General features: G+C 36.6%; 1 protein-coding gene across 2 annotated transcripts; it reads left to right on the top strand.

The window, feature by feature from the left end:
• The first annotated feature begins 1595 nt into the window (after window positions 1-1595).
• arhgap42a (Rho GTPase activating protein 42a) lies at window positions 1596-15226 on the top strand. 2 transcript variants are annotated; one of them, XM_020922807.2, is made up of 24 exons: window positions 1597-2060; window positions 4961-5056; window positions 5139-5200; window positions 7191-7262; window positions 8447-8548; window positions 8631-8741; window positions 9608-9712; window positions 9893-10022; window positions 10094-10194; window positions 10278-10387; window positions 10481-10559; window positions 10639-10678; window positions 10758-10820; window positions 10902-10976; window positions 11089-11173; window positions 11250-11308; window positions 11527-11632; window positions 11717-11876; window positions 11946-12096; window positions 12510-13133; window positions 13747-13900; window positions 14148-14213; window positions 14310-14389; window positions 14569-15226. In XM_020922807.2, exons 1-24 carry the CDS (start codon window positions 1907-1909, stop codon window positions 14655-14657), a joined length of 2874 nt encoding a protein of 957 aa, XP_020778466.1. In that variant the 5' UTR covers window positions 1597-1906; the 3' UTR covers window positions 14658-15226. The 2 variants fall into 2 exon arrangements, with proteins under 2 accessions (XP_055004614.1, XP_020778466.1); XM_055148639.1 differs by having other exon boundaries at window positions 1596-2060; window positions 10278-10559.
• The last annotated feature ends 18 nt before the right edge of the window (window positions 15227-15244 follow it).

The raw sequence follows: 15244 nt of genomic DNA on the forward strand, positions 1-15244 counted from the left end.
CACTATACATCACATGTTTCTGTATTTGTAAATACATATCTACAAATGTTTTTTTTCTTTTTGGCACAATACCTGCCACTGCTGGGGGCTCTCCTTTATAGGGTCGAACCTGTTGCAACAAAAGCTCATGTGGATGTTGAGGAGGCTTTAATTTGGACTTTTCAAGCATGAGTTTATCCCTTGTATCTAGACGGTGATGTTGGTTCAGTGGCATCATTATTAACTTTCTGAAATAGATAGAAAGAAAAAAAGTAAGTAAATGTAACACGCAAACAAAAGAAGTCAAATAACTTTAACAAAAACTTAATCTGATTGTAAAGCAGATATATTTTCACTCTTATTTATTTACTTTTCCTTATTCCACATGTTCTCTCAAGTAGGCTAAAAATAGAGTTCAGTACACTTAAATATCTGTAATTATTATTCTAATATTTAGAAAAAAAACACGCAACAAAAATCCCATCCTACCTGGCCGTATAGAAAGTAGCTCTACAGCAACCTGTCTCCATTGGTGTATACAGTGTGTGTACTAAGATATACTCAGCATGTTTATTACTGTTGCCATGGAGTTTCATTCTTCTTTTGTAAGTGACAGATGTCGTAGTCACAGGCGGCACTGGCTGGGACAATAAAACAACTGGACCACCTACTGAGAACTCAAAATGGTGTTTAGAGCTATGCACATGAAATATATAAAAGAAAAACAGAAAAATCAGGACAGCCTAATTTAAATTGCACTGGCTCTTTCCTAGCCTGTTTCTATTTCTGGAATTATTATGCTTTGGTGGAAATAATTTCAAGTGGCACAAATCACACAAATACTTTCTCTTGTACTGCGGTTACCCTGGAGCGTTTGGCGTGCTCTTTGCTTCACCTGGCATTTTCCCAGCAATTTCTCTTTTGGAGCAAAGAGCATGTTTTGGCTTGTCATGTTTCAGAATAGAATTTGAAACTATAGCCTAATTGTTTTACTTTTTTTTTTTTTTTTTTTTAAACAGCTATATTTTCTCAAGGTAGGAAATTGTTGAGTGTTTAGTTTGATTGTTAACTATAGGTAAAATGTCTTATAATCTCAAATGTTAATAAATAAATACATAAAATAATATAAATAATAATAATAATAATAATAATAATAATAATAATAATAATAATAAACTCCCAGCATGTTTCAGGTTCTAATGATAAATCATGTCCTATGCTTCAAAGTATAATGTAATAAACCTATAATAATGTGTAATGTAGAAAATGTAAAAGAAATGTTTAAAAGACCTATCAATAATATATTTAGGCTACAGAATACATCAATTAGGCTATATTATTATGAACTGGCTTTATTAATTGAGGGTGTTCCATATCTCCGTTATTAAATGAGTTAAATGTGACCCTGTAAAACATTATTACACAATTTGATTTTAATATAGGCTATGTGTGTGCTTACAGAGTATGAATTAGCCTTTTATGCTAAATTTGGATCCATGGTTTTCCTCAGGCACCAGCAGGAGTCTCCCGTCCCCATAGTAACCGCTGAGAGCCGCGAGCATTAGCTTCACTGTCTGCCGCGGACACGGCTTTGATTGCTGCAAAACTTTGCATTTTTAAATGCTTTTTATGACATCTTTGACTTCTTTCAGTAATAACAACAATCGGAAGGACTGTTGGTGCTGTTTTTGTTTCGCAAGTATATGAAAATAGTTGAAAAGAGCAAGAAGACAAGTTTTAACTCTGAACTTTGTAAGACGCGCTGCTGTATCCAGTGTCCGGAAGTTCCGAAGGAAAAAAGAAAAAGGCATGAAAAAGAGCTGGCCACTTTTCCCAGAGCTCACTGAAACGCGATTTACTCTCACCCTTTGAGACGACTGTAGCTTTTGTATTTGCTTGTTAAAAATACGCAGTCTTCTATTTATCGATGGGTCTTCCTACGTTGGAGTTTAGTGACTCTTTTCTAGACAGCCCGGAGTTCAGAGAAAGACTACAGTGCCATGAAGTAGAGCTAGAGAGGACGAACCGATTCATAAAGGACCTTATTAAAGATGGCAACATGCTCATATCCGCACTTAGAGGTAAGTACAATAGATATAACTACAAGCAAACTTGGCCTTTGGCTGTTAACAAAAGGTCCAAAGCTGGTTATGCTTAGTCTATAATCATGGGATAGAGTTATGTGACCATTATAAATCCATGGTTGTGACACACATTGTTATGTTACTTCTAACTTTTGGTATTCCTGTATTAATAGCTAGTTATTAATAACAAGAAAAATGAACCTTTTGGTACAAATGTATAACACATGCGATGTATTAAGCTCTAATGATTGATGAAACACGTGACCTAGAAACCTTACAATAATGTGTTTGTGTCAAGTCCTAATTATAACAGAGGATCAACACCTCTGATTGAGTGTGTTGACAAAGTTCCTCTTATACCACAGACATCTTAACCCCCTTTAAAAGCTTTTGTTTTAAATTAACCCTGGTACTTTGCCCAGTTCAGGACTATTACACAGCTATAGCCTAGTCATAAATTAATTTAAGTCTTGCCCAGGCACTGCAGTGCACTTTGAACCTACCTTCCTTTATCGACAAACATGTATTGTAATGTTGTTTTGGTTCCTCTGTGCAATATAATTCCTGTACAGCACATGATGAGTCTTGCTTCATAGATTCATATAAGGGCTAAGGTAGGTAGTGTTTTGCCCAAGGACACAACAATGGCATGCATTGATGAAAGCAGATAATGGGATCAAACTGAAGACTTTCAAGTCAGTGTACAGACACTTAACAAAACTGCTCTAACAAACGTTAATATCCAAATTCAGTGACAAAGAGTCCAAGAGGAATTCAATCTGTTTGACCTCTTATTCACAATAAAAGCTTTAAATATTATAAACATCCTTTAGCAGTCCTATTACGATAATTACTGCTGCAACTTAGCATTCAAAAATTTGGAAGATTTTGGTTAATTTTTGTGTAATACTCTGGAATTTGAGCTGTAGTGGGCTGAATAAATAACAACTAGTTTCAATAGTAGTTTCATTACTATTACTATCACATTACTATCATGTAATTATGTTCTTATATTAACTGCATATTATTTTTGTGACTTCCTAGCTTAAATATAGCACAACACATAAAAGTTATGTAGACAGGCCTACATGACTAACAGTACCACCATGAAAGGGCATAGCACCCCTCTTTATACACATATTCAAAACCCTTACGTCATTATTTTGGCATTTGATTCCTAATAGTTGGTAGAATTTATTTCTGAGGCGTCTCTGTTTACAAATACTATACATGTAAACAAACCATTTCTGCAGTAACTTGTCATTATGAAACCTTTTTTATAATGGTTATTAACTATGACCAGCTGCTTGGCCTTGTGGTGTAAGCCCTAAGCAAACAACATTTAGCACTTTGTGAACAAACCTGGTAATACCTTCTTTCTTTATGATTGTTTTGGAGATGTTTAGTGCCTTAACAACAATAGCCTTTTCACTCAGACCAGTACTGTGTCCATGTGCTTTTCAGATGGTCACAACTCCCAGAATAAAAAGTTCTTCGCCAAATTTAGTGTGTTTACGTGGCTTTAAAATAGCAGAGCTAAAGTTCACAGACATGACTATCAAAACAGCACCATTTCCTTTTATTACATCTAAGAGAAAAAAGTTATATACAAAGATGATTCTACCATTTTAACTCATCCATAAATATTAACACTAACCACTTCAGGTTCTTACTCATCTATGCTGCTCAAATCCTTTAGCCAGTGTTTCAGATTAAATTTCTGTCTGAAGAGGTGTACTCAGGTTTGACATTCCTTTATAAAGAGGAATACCAACTCGAGATGTGTCATCTTGTTTTCAGTGAGGTCCTTGTAACAGTCTTATGTCAGTCCAGACATATTGATGGTGTATAAGAAACGGCATGATAATGTAAACAGTAATCTCTAATCAGTGCATGCTGGGGTGAATAGTCATAATTTAAATACAGACAGATAATTAATCCCATAAGTGAAAGTGACTGCTTTTCTTAATTTTACTACTGCCGCTGTTAATTAAAGCAGAACCTATCTTCTCTAACAGACTGTTTAATAGCCCTCTTATATTATGTGTAAGTGTATTGTTGCTCATTGGCCAGTGCTGTTCACTCACTACCTGTTTTGAGAGCTTTGACTTCCTGAATCCTTTATGATCTGTAAACTGTTGAAAACCACAGATCAGACACAGTCTTCATCCTGTGAGGGTTAAGGGGAGACACTACAGGCAAAAAATTTAAAATTTTAAATTTTTTCGTTTTTGGTCAGTTTGGTCTTATCATACAAGCTCTCACGTTGAAACGACTATATTGTCCACTCTGCACTGAAAGATTTCAATATTTAATTTAATCAACAGCCATCGAGTTTTAAGAGGCAATATAATGTCAAAGGCTGTTTTTTCAAAATGCATTTTTCTCTCATAGGGGCATAAAGTAGCACCTACATACACCAAAGTTACCATAAGTCTCATTTATTAAAGTTTTATCTCCATAAAAGTAGGCGAAATTAGAATTTTTAGGCTATTTTTCAGTGATATTTAGTTTACTCAAATACTAGATAAGATATCTCAAATCCCCTTTCTATGTGTAGCTTAGTATTAAGTATTTAGTATATGATAACATTGTGAAGCAAAAAATTTAAAATGGGCCTTTCCATGTTTTTTATTTTGTTTATGTGCTGTTTTACACATAAAATATCTTATATATGAAAATGTAAATTGTAATATAATGTCATATTTTTTCTTACATTTATTTGAATACACTACAGAAGAAGTTTCAAATTGATATCTCTAAATTTAATATTCTTTCCTATTCACCTGCAGTGTCTCACCGTGGTGCAGTGTACTCAACCAATAGTTACCAGATGTTTTAAAAAGGAAACATCAAAGGTCTTGTTAATAATGTCCTAAACATATCTTCCCCCTCAGCTTTGTCTCTGGCCGTGCAGCGCTTCTCTCAGTCTCTTCAGGAGTTTCAGTTTGAGTGTATTGGAGACGCAGAGACAGACGATGAAATGAATATAGGTGAGTCACTTTGTCCAAATGTCTTCTCATAAATTCAATAGTCCATTCTGGCTTTACACCTTGTATTTTCTCATGATTGCAGCTCAGTCCTTGAAGGAGTTTTCTCAGCTCTTGAGCACAGTAGAAGAAGAGAGAAAACGACTGGTAATCATATCATTATAAATGTAACTATATGAGGTGAAAGTGAGACAAAGGTTACTAGGTCAGATAACGAAACCTAAATCACAGAAGCACATGACATTTAAGCCCTAGGGCTATTTTGTCGAGTTTCTCAATACAGAACTGAGAATTCGATCTCCACTTTCTCTGTCAAACCACATCTGAATATTTCAGCTCACTGTTACTAAATAAATTCTTGCCACCATTGTCTTTTAAACCAACATTTGACAAGTTAAACTATTCAGGCCTGAGTGCAGTTGGGCACAAAAAAGTACATTATGTTTCTTTTCTGTTGGAAGATTTGCTGCCCTCATGTTGCCATGGAGAAGTTTTGCTTTTCCATGTATGGCAGTAAACTTTTGATCCTTTATTTAATAATAGACATTGTATTTTTACGGTGAGTAGTTGCCTCTCCACAGAGCTGACCTGTAATCATCTGATTGCCTCCAGTGAGCTACATAAGTTTACCTTGGAACATTTTATTCAAAGCAATATTATCTGAAAAGAGAAAAGCATTGGTGAAAACTCCTCCAGAAAAATTACATACTGTACCTTTAACTGTTCTTTTTAAAGCATTCTTTCTTGCCCCAAATCTCTTGTGAATGCACCACTTATTTCTTAAAGCCTCTTTTGGTTTTCCCACTGCTCAGATTCACACTTTTTGAAGGTAAAGCCACATGCCAGCGGCAGTGTTGAGTGCTCCATGGTGAATCAGGAGGAAAAATGCCTCTAGACTCAAAGCCCCTCAGTGTAGACATTGTGTGGGAGTAACTCTAGTCTGGCATAGTCGTCTGCATTTAGGGGAGCCCGCGTACCACATATATACATTACTCTGTGTGTTGGTGTGTGTGCCGTGGGCCTATGCATGGTCTGGTTACAGAAGAACCATGTGGAACCCATTCTGCTGTTTCCCCAGTGAGACCATGGGCGCTGACTGCCTGGGAAAGTCTGTAAATGGCTCTCTGTGTGTTTTTCCTTTTTCCCTTTTCCAGTTGAAGTGGGGCCTATTTGTCTCAACACCTTATAACGCTGTCATTATTGAGTTAAAGGGCATTTCCCCCTAATTGGCCTCTTCTGTATACTACCTGTTCAAGCTGAAAGAGCTATGATTATGCAGACACAATGCACTTCAGTTAATGGGGATTTTGTTTAGGTTCCTGTGAAAAGTTGTGCCCAGGAAAATCTAATGCTTTAAAATGTGTTCAAAATTGACTATTTAATGTTTAAATGAATTGAACAGAACAAAGAAAGATGTGACCAAGACATTTTTGTGCATAGCCTTAGAGAGGACAATGACCCAGTACAAACACAAGGGGTCTGATAAGTTTTTAATAGCTTAACTCAACATCCTCCACATGCGTGTTTCCCATACTTGATGTCAGCTGTAATAAAATGTAGTTTGGGAAACACTGGATACTTTCTGTAAATTTTATGGGGACGTGTGTGCTATTTTTAATCTAATGCCAAACAAACTGTGCATTGTTAGACTTTTATGTGAAATCACTCATCTTATTGCCTTAGCTCTTGTGTTTTGGGCTTTTTTGTGACTACACTTTCCAAATACAGTGGCTAAAATGCAGTTTAATGCCCAGTCTCATTTTGCTTTGAAAGACAAAGTTATAGTATTGTGTTGAAATGTTACACTGGAGTCTTTTGCATTATAAGAAATATTTAGTGAAATCCTCTGCTACTGCTCAAGCAATTCGGAGCAGCTGTAGCTTGCATTAGTAAATTGTACTGGCTGCTTTCGGCTATTTGACTTATCAGGTTACTAAGGTCTAAGATATTATAGTAAATAGAGGAATTAAAAAAAGCTTTAGGTGAACCTTAACCCTACAACTACTGTTTTATGTGTTCGATTATTATGTCTGTGCTCCATCAAAACAAATAAAGATATGCCAACAGAATCAACCAATTACATTTGATGTTTTTTCAATTATACCACACTTCCTGATATTTCTTTTTTCATTTCCAGATTCAAAATGCAGATGATGTGTTGATTTCACCACTTGAGAGATTTCGAAAGGAACAGATTGGAGCGGTCAAGGTATACAGTGATGAATTTATAGGCTGTGTAAAGATACTGTTATTGAGATAAAAAAAAAAAAAAAAAGTAATAGATAAATTGGCCATGGGCTATTTTCACAAAACATACAGGTCACATTGCAGTGTGTGTAGCAAGGTCATGGGAATGGGAAGACAGAAGCAGACAGATAGCTGGACACACAGAGGCAGTGTAAACACAAAATGTGGTGTCTTGTTTCAGCTGCTGTGGCAAGTCTCAAAATCACTTTATCTCATTTTTGTGCTCTACTTTTAGACAGAAAACCAGAGGCAGAGATAGCAGGAGTCATGATAGTCAAAAAGGTTACAATAATAGAAGTGGGAAGTAATAATGCTGAAAGTGAAATTGCATGGTGGTGACTGAGGAGACGTGCAGAATGTGGCAGTTGTGCGTAAGACGGCTGGAGCTCAGAGGCTGCAGCTCTCAGGGAAAAGACTATATATAAATATTTGGACCCACTCTCTTTATTGTGCTCATTCTTAGCCCTTTATCTGTTCACATCTAGACCTACACAAACACCAGCTTACCCCCATTATCCATCCTTTAAATGTATATGCTAAACGGACCTGCACTAGAATGTATTAAAACAAAATTTTAAATTAACCACCCATAGTATTTCTTTCATTGTTCATATGTAGAAGGGTTATCAGAAATTAACTAGGCAGTAATCAGTACTAAAACTAGATATCTGTTTGAACAGGTATTACATAATACTGAGAAAGAAATACTGGTAGTGTATGTTTAAGTTTGGACACGCTGTGTGATTCAGTGTTTTCTTTTTTCTTACTGCTTTTTACAGTTTATATACATACGGAAGACATCAGACATCTGTATGTATGTAAAATGTCAAAAGTGGAAAAACCTAGAAAAAAAAAACTTGAATGAGATGGTGTGTCCGAATTTTTAACTGGTAGTGTATAGAAACTACAATTTTCCATGTCGAAAATGTTTTTTATTATTTCTGTGCATTGAATATCAAGCCTTTTTTATTAGTACTGACATTCAGTTTGAATTTGTAGTATACATAATATATAGATAGTATAATATGTAGAAGCATATATTTTATGTAACTTGTGTTTAAGTCAGAAGGTCCGGTTAAATGAATAAAGGACATGAATATGTGAAATATATGAAATATATATATATTTTTTCTTATTGACCCATAGGAGGGAAAGAAACAGTTCGACAAAGAGACAGAGAGATACTACTCAGTTTTGGAAAAGCACTTGAGTCTTTCATCCAAAAAGAAAGAGTCTCAGCTACATGAGGTAAACTGTAAAACATACATTTAAACAGTTGGCAAACAAATGGGCACAGAGGAGTAAATGACATTTGTGTCTTTTTTGGTAGGCTGATTCACAGATGAGCAAAGACAGACAGATTTTTTATGACGCATCTCTGCAGTATGTCTTCAAAATCCAAGAGGTCCAAGAGAGGAAGAAGTTTGAGTTTGTTGAACCGGTGAGTGGAAACTGTGTTCTATTGTCACTGCAGGGGTGCAGAGTGTGCAGGATGTAAACAATGATTTGACTTTTAAATGATAATTGCAGCCAGGGCAGTAATGACGCAGCAGGTTCATACTTGATCACACAAATGCTGTCTCACCAGCTTCTGAAAAACACAGATTACACTCCAGTGATAAAGCTGTTTTAATTATACATATCAGGAAAGCCCACTTCCTGTTTCTGTAGTGGCTCTTCCTGAGAGACAGGGAGAGGGAGAGAGAGAGAGAGAGAGAGGGCAAGCGAGGAGAGTTATATGGCTAGCTATTGGATAGTGAAAGGGATTGTGAGAGAGAAAGCATTGGCAGGTGGATTAACCAGAGAGGACAGAGAGACATATACTCCAGTCAGGTAAAAACAAACATGGTGACTTAAAAACACAGAAGAGTGGGAAACAGCTCTATTTCTGCAGAATCAACAACCACTAAATCATAAGCACTAAACTCTTTATTCCAGGTAAAAGAAGTTATATATTATATTTGAGAAATGTCTCTTCTCTACAAATTAGCAGCTGTGGTTGGACCATCCTAAGTTAGGACTGAGGTTTTTCACGCTCTATGGTCCGATTGCAGACCCTTTTGGATTGGCTAGTCAGGCAAATGGAGCAGAGGGAGAAATATGGAAGAGAGTGAAGAGGAGAGAGAGAAACAGAAAGAAAGAGAATTTGGCTCGGGGTGTCAAAGAAAGAAAGATGATGAAGAGTCTTTGTTGAGGGGTAAACATTAACAATGGTAGAAATGAGCAGAGCTCATATTTGCTCATATTAAAGTGTGATGTTTAAGTGTCGTTTATATCTTGTTATATTGCTGTATCTATGCTCTCCAGCTGTTGGCCTTCCTTCAGGGCTTGTTCACATTTTACCATGAGGGCTATGAGCTGGCCAGTGAGTTTGACCCCTACAAGCAGCAACTGCAGTTCAACCTGCAGAATGTAAGTCAAGCAACAATTATTACAATATCTAGTTATTGTTTTAAATTTTTTGTCTCAACACAAAACTAACAGTGTATTAAAAAAATATAATTTGATACAGTAACTGCTAATTAATCTTTTTATGAATAACTTGCCATATTATTATCAAATATAGTATATGTAAGATGTGTTTACTTTTAGGCAAGAAACAACTTTGAAAGCACTCGCGCAGAGGTGGAGAGGCTGATGAAGAGGATCAGATCTGCAGAGGAAGACTTCAAGGCGCCCAGTCCCTACACTATGGAAGGATACCTGTACATACAAGAAAAACGTAAGACACGCTGAATGAGGATTAATTTTATGTTTTTAGGTTACATAGAACCTCACGTTTTCTGTTGTTAGGTCCACTGGGCAGTGTGTGGACAAGGTACTACTGTACATATGAGAGAAGCTCCAAAATGTTCACCATGAGCAGCCCAGACGCCCGACCAGCCAACAGACAAGTACTTTTATACAAGTTCTTACCACAATAATCCACTTTTACAATCTGAAAAGCTCAGTTTTCACTGTGCATCTCTGTTGACAGAACGGTGTGGTGAATGGGGCTCCAGAGATGTTCAGACTACGTTCATGTGTGAGAAGAAAAACAGATTCAATCGACAAGCGCTTCTGTTTTGATATTGAAGTGGTGGAGAGGTTGGTAACATGTTTCACCTTGAAAACAGTTATTGTATTGTATTGTATTGTGTCTAGTCTAGATATAATGGACTGTATTCTCTCTCTTTGTAGACATGGTGTTATTACTCTACAAGCTCTCTCTGATGCAAACAGACGTCTCTGGATGGAAGCAATGGATGGGAAAGAGCCGGTAAAAACACTAAAACTTTGAGTATTTTATTATTTGAGTTTTGTTTTTTACTGATTTATATGCTCTTCTATACTCTTAGATCTACACTCTGCCTTCTCTGCTCAGCAAAAAGGAGGAGAGTAAGTCATTAACCTTCTATACAAAAAAGCATCTCCATTGATAGGAACCAGTTTAGTATAAATGTGTTTTCTTCTATAGCATTTCTCAATGAGGCAGGCTTCAACTTTGTAAAAAAGTGCATTGAGTTGGTTGAATCGAGAGGTATAGTACACTGTAATACAATTAAAGCTACTTAAATGACATAAACAACTGTCTAAAATACACTTTTCACTTTGATTGCAGGTCTCACAACCTTGGGCTTGTACAGAACTGGGGGAGTTAACTCAAAAGTGCAACGACTCATGACCAGTGTTTTTTGTAAGAGATTTATCTGTTTTTTAAAGCTATTTTTAATGTGATGAAATAAATCTTGATCCATTTAACACTTTTTATCTATCACATGAATTATTATGACTCTTCTCCTCCCCAGCATCCACAGCTCCCTCAGATGTGCAGTTGGATGCCGAGGCTTGGGACAATAAAACCATCACAAGTGGTCTGAAGAATTATTTCAGGTGATACAGAGGCTAAAGCATTAGTTTGAACAACATATTCACAAATACAGTCTCATATTTTATTTTTATGTTACAGATGCTTGGCAGAGCCTTTACTGACTTATAGGCTGCATAAAGATTTTATTAAGGCTGCAAGTAAGAGAGCTTTATGTTAAATTATGTCATAGATTTGGAAGTTATAGGGTGCCATGATTTTATTGGTAGTTTTCAAGGCATCGTTAGTGTTTGAAGCCTAAAATAAGCCTCTGACTATTCACATAACCTACGTTATATGGGGCCTGTATGAGCTCTATGAAATGTATGAACAAACTGCTCTTTAAAACTTTTTGCATTTATTTTGTCTTCTTTGACAGGGTATGATGACCAGAAACACAGAGTGAGAGCCATACATGCACTTGTCCACAAACTGCCAGAGAAAAACAGAAATATGTTGGAGATTTTAGCCAAGCACCTCCTCAGGTATAACATAAACATACTGTTATGATCTGTTATGTGAGTTTTGTGTTGGTACTACTTAGACTGATGGTAAACTTTGCATTGCAGAGTTTCCTCTCAGAGTGAACAAAACATGATGACCGTGTCGAACCTGGGCATGATCTTTGGTCCCACACTGATGAGGTCACAGGAGGAGACAGTAGCTGCTATGATGAACATCAAATTTCAGAACATTGTTGTGGAAATTATTATTGAAAACTGCAACAAAGTAAGTCCTTTAACTCTACAGCCTTCACATGGATATTCTACAGATAAACTGACTCTCTGTCCCTGTCAGATTTTTGGTGAGCCTCCTGACCTGTCAGCGCCTCTGCCTCAGGCTCCTTCGTCTCGCTCGACTCCTCGCAGAAGTAAAGCCATCTGTCTGTCATCTGGGAAGAGAAAGGCCCGCCTATACCCTCCAACTCTGTGCCTGGCAGACAACGACAGTAAGGCTCTCTTCAGCATGATTGAAGGGCTCAGGTTTCTTATGAGTGATTACAAAAGTTTCATCATAGAAATACTTATAGAACTCTTTCATCCTAATTTTAAGTATGTTCAGGAAATTATTATTGAAAATTTGTCTTATTCTATGACAATATAAAGTTGAATTGGAGATATGGGAAAAGAAAATACTTTTTGACTTAAATGTCAGTGATTAAAAGTATGTATATTTTATATATATATTTATATATATATACTTTATATTCAGGAAGATGGTATTAAAAGTCATTTCTAAGACAAAGTAAAATCCAATTGGAGATTGATCATTGAGGAAAAAACATTCAGAATATATATATATTTTTATCATATCACCCACCCCTAACTCCTGATGTTTACTTGACAGTTGTTTGTTTCCCAGGTGACACGTTCAGCAGCAGCCCCAGCACTACCCCCATGGGCAGCCAGGAGTCTCTGTCCTCTCACTCCTCAGAGAAAAATGGCCAATCCCAGACCTCTCCTCCTTCGTCTCCCGCTGCAGAATCTGGCTCATGCCTTCCGGTAGTTCCCTCCTGCTCCCAAAATGACTCCAGAGAACCAGACCCTCCTCCTCCCAAGTCCTCCCCTCAGACATCCTTGTCCTCCTCCTGGACATCCTCCAAGCTCGGCCTATCCCAGCTGCAGACCCCCTCAGTGTCCTCCATGTCCTCTCTAGTTTCAAGCACAGATAGGACACTTTCAGCTAAAGGCGACTCCACTGTGTCACTGTCTTCACTGAGAGAGTCGAGGACATCCTTAACTACCCCGTCCCACCAAGAACCCTCCTCTGCTTCAAAGGATCCCACCATCCACAAAGCGCCTTCTTCCTGTTCCTTAAAAAACGCCCACTCTCACACTGCTGTTACAGAAACTAAAGTATCAGATGAAACACCTAAGCAGCCGCCACGGGCGTACAGGACCTCTTCCTCCTCATCCTCCTCGTCATCACTGTTTCCATATCGACTCTCCACTTCCTCCTCTCTCACATCCCTGCACATTTCAGAAGGTGTGTATTGGAGCAAAACATAAAGAACTGAAGTGATATCAAACTATGGCCAATATTATGATAATTCTAATATCTAGGAAAATAATAATTTAATAACTATTTAAAAAGAAAACAATTAGATTAGCACTTATGTTAAACATTTGTTAAACATAAGGTATTGATTGCACTTTGCTGACTTAAGTAATGATTACAACTCATTTGTCCAAATTGATATTCAAGTATGGCTTTGTTAAGTTATAGTAACTTATCCCCCATTTAATTAAGACCTAAGGGAACAGTCAGTTACTAGAAATCACAACATTGCCCCTATTATTTGCCTTATATTTATTGTTTAAACATATTTAAACATATTTTAAACATATTTAAACTTTAAACTTAACAATTTAAAACATCCTTCTATATATAAATTTAAATATTCATTGTTGTAACTGTATGGTTATATAAAACTGATGTAAAAAGTATTTGATGCCTGTCAGGAAAAAAACACAAACATTTTGCCTTTGCCAATCATTATTTAACAATAAAATTGTATAAAGATGTGCCCTTGTAATGTAATAAGTATAAATATTTGCCTTGCTCAGTGTAAGAGCTCTGTGTTTTGTCGTGTTTACAGATTACAAGAGCTGTCATGGTTCAGTGCAGAGCCTCATGTCTCTGGACCCACAGGAAGTGACACGTAAACTGTGTCACATGCGCTGTGCGTCGGATATGAGCCATAAAGTCACTGCAGCCACCGCCAGCAACGGATACCAAAGCCCGGGGTCTCTGTGAGTCTACAATATTACTCCCATCGTCATCAACATCTGCTCATTATGATCAAGCACACATGGAAATAGTTTAAGACTATTTGTCAGAAAGGAAATGTCTTTTAAGATACAACATTTAGGCACTGACAAAAGATACCCATAATTTTACTTGATATATTTTCTATAAATGTGTCATTGACAAGATGTTTCAATATAACACTATGCCATGAAAGCAATTGAAACTTTTAAAAAAATGATGGTTTTGCAGATCATCTGTGCGAGGCCCACAGCGAGAAAGTTCAGTGTTTTCCTCAGCCTTAGACATATCTGGAAGGTAATCCATCTCCAAAAGGATCAAAAGAGACTGAGTGTTTTATTTATTTATTTTAATTTAATTTTTTTTTTACTCAAATATTCTTTCTTTTTCCAGGGAGGCAAAGGCTCTTTATTCATGTGAGGCAGAGCACAGCCATGAGCTCAGTTTCCCACAGGGGGCGCTATTCACAAATGGTAAGTGCATTTGTCTTATTTACTGCATGTTTAGGTCCCTTGAGAGAGATCAATTAAATATTTTTATTTGTGTGCTGTAACTCTGACCTTCTTTATTTTACTCATCTAATGTCATGGTGTATATACTTAACATTTTGCATGCGGGGTTGCTGACTTGACCTGGATGCTTGTGTTTGCAGTATATCCATCTGTGGAGCCTGGCTGGCTTCAGGCCACGTACAAAGGTAGAACTGGCCTCATCCCTGAAAACTACATCACTTACATTTAACTGACTTTTAACTTTAACAATAGACCTTAGGATGATTTTTTGTTCCTACAATAGCTGCTGATCGAAGATGTAATATATTTTATGTAAATGGACTGAAACAGTATTTGGTTCTGGACATTATGTATATATTCATTTATGTATATTGGAATTTTGTTAAACATTATGAAACACACATGACTGACTTTTACTTTGTTTTGCTGATTTCAATTAACTAAACTGACCAAATTAACATTCATGAAGATAAATGTCTGTGATTAAATGAACTGCTATGGAATCTGACATCTACTGATTGTCATTATTTTTGTTGTTGAAATAAACTAAACATTTCATGAAGTTGTTGTTGACTGATAAGTATTACAGATTACACCAGGTATTACAATGGAAGATTTTGTGATTTCAGACCTCAGCTGAGCTAAAACCTCCATCCTGGATCCAGATCATTATTCTGAACTGCATTAAATCCAAACAATTTCTGTTTTTGGTGCATTACTGACTTTAAAAGGTGACAATCTGCTAATATTTACATGAAGACAATGCATACAAACAAAATATATACACACCAAATTAAATTAAGTCAACCAGTAAAA

The sequence above is a fragment of the Boleophthalmus pectinirostris genome, unplaced genomic scaffold (assembly GCF_026225935.1).
Source record: "Boleophthalmus pectinirostris isolate CB_2022bp ecotype Guang Dong unplaced genomic scaffold, ASM2622593v1 HiC_scaffold_12, whole genome shotgun sequence".
NCBI lineage: Eukaryota > Metazoa > Chordata > Actinopteri > Gobiiformes > Gobiidae > Boleophthalmus > Boleophthalmus pectinirostris.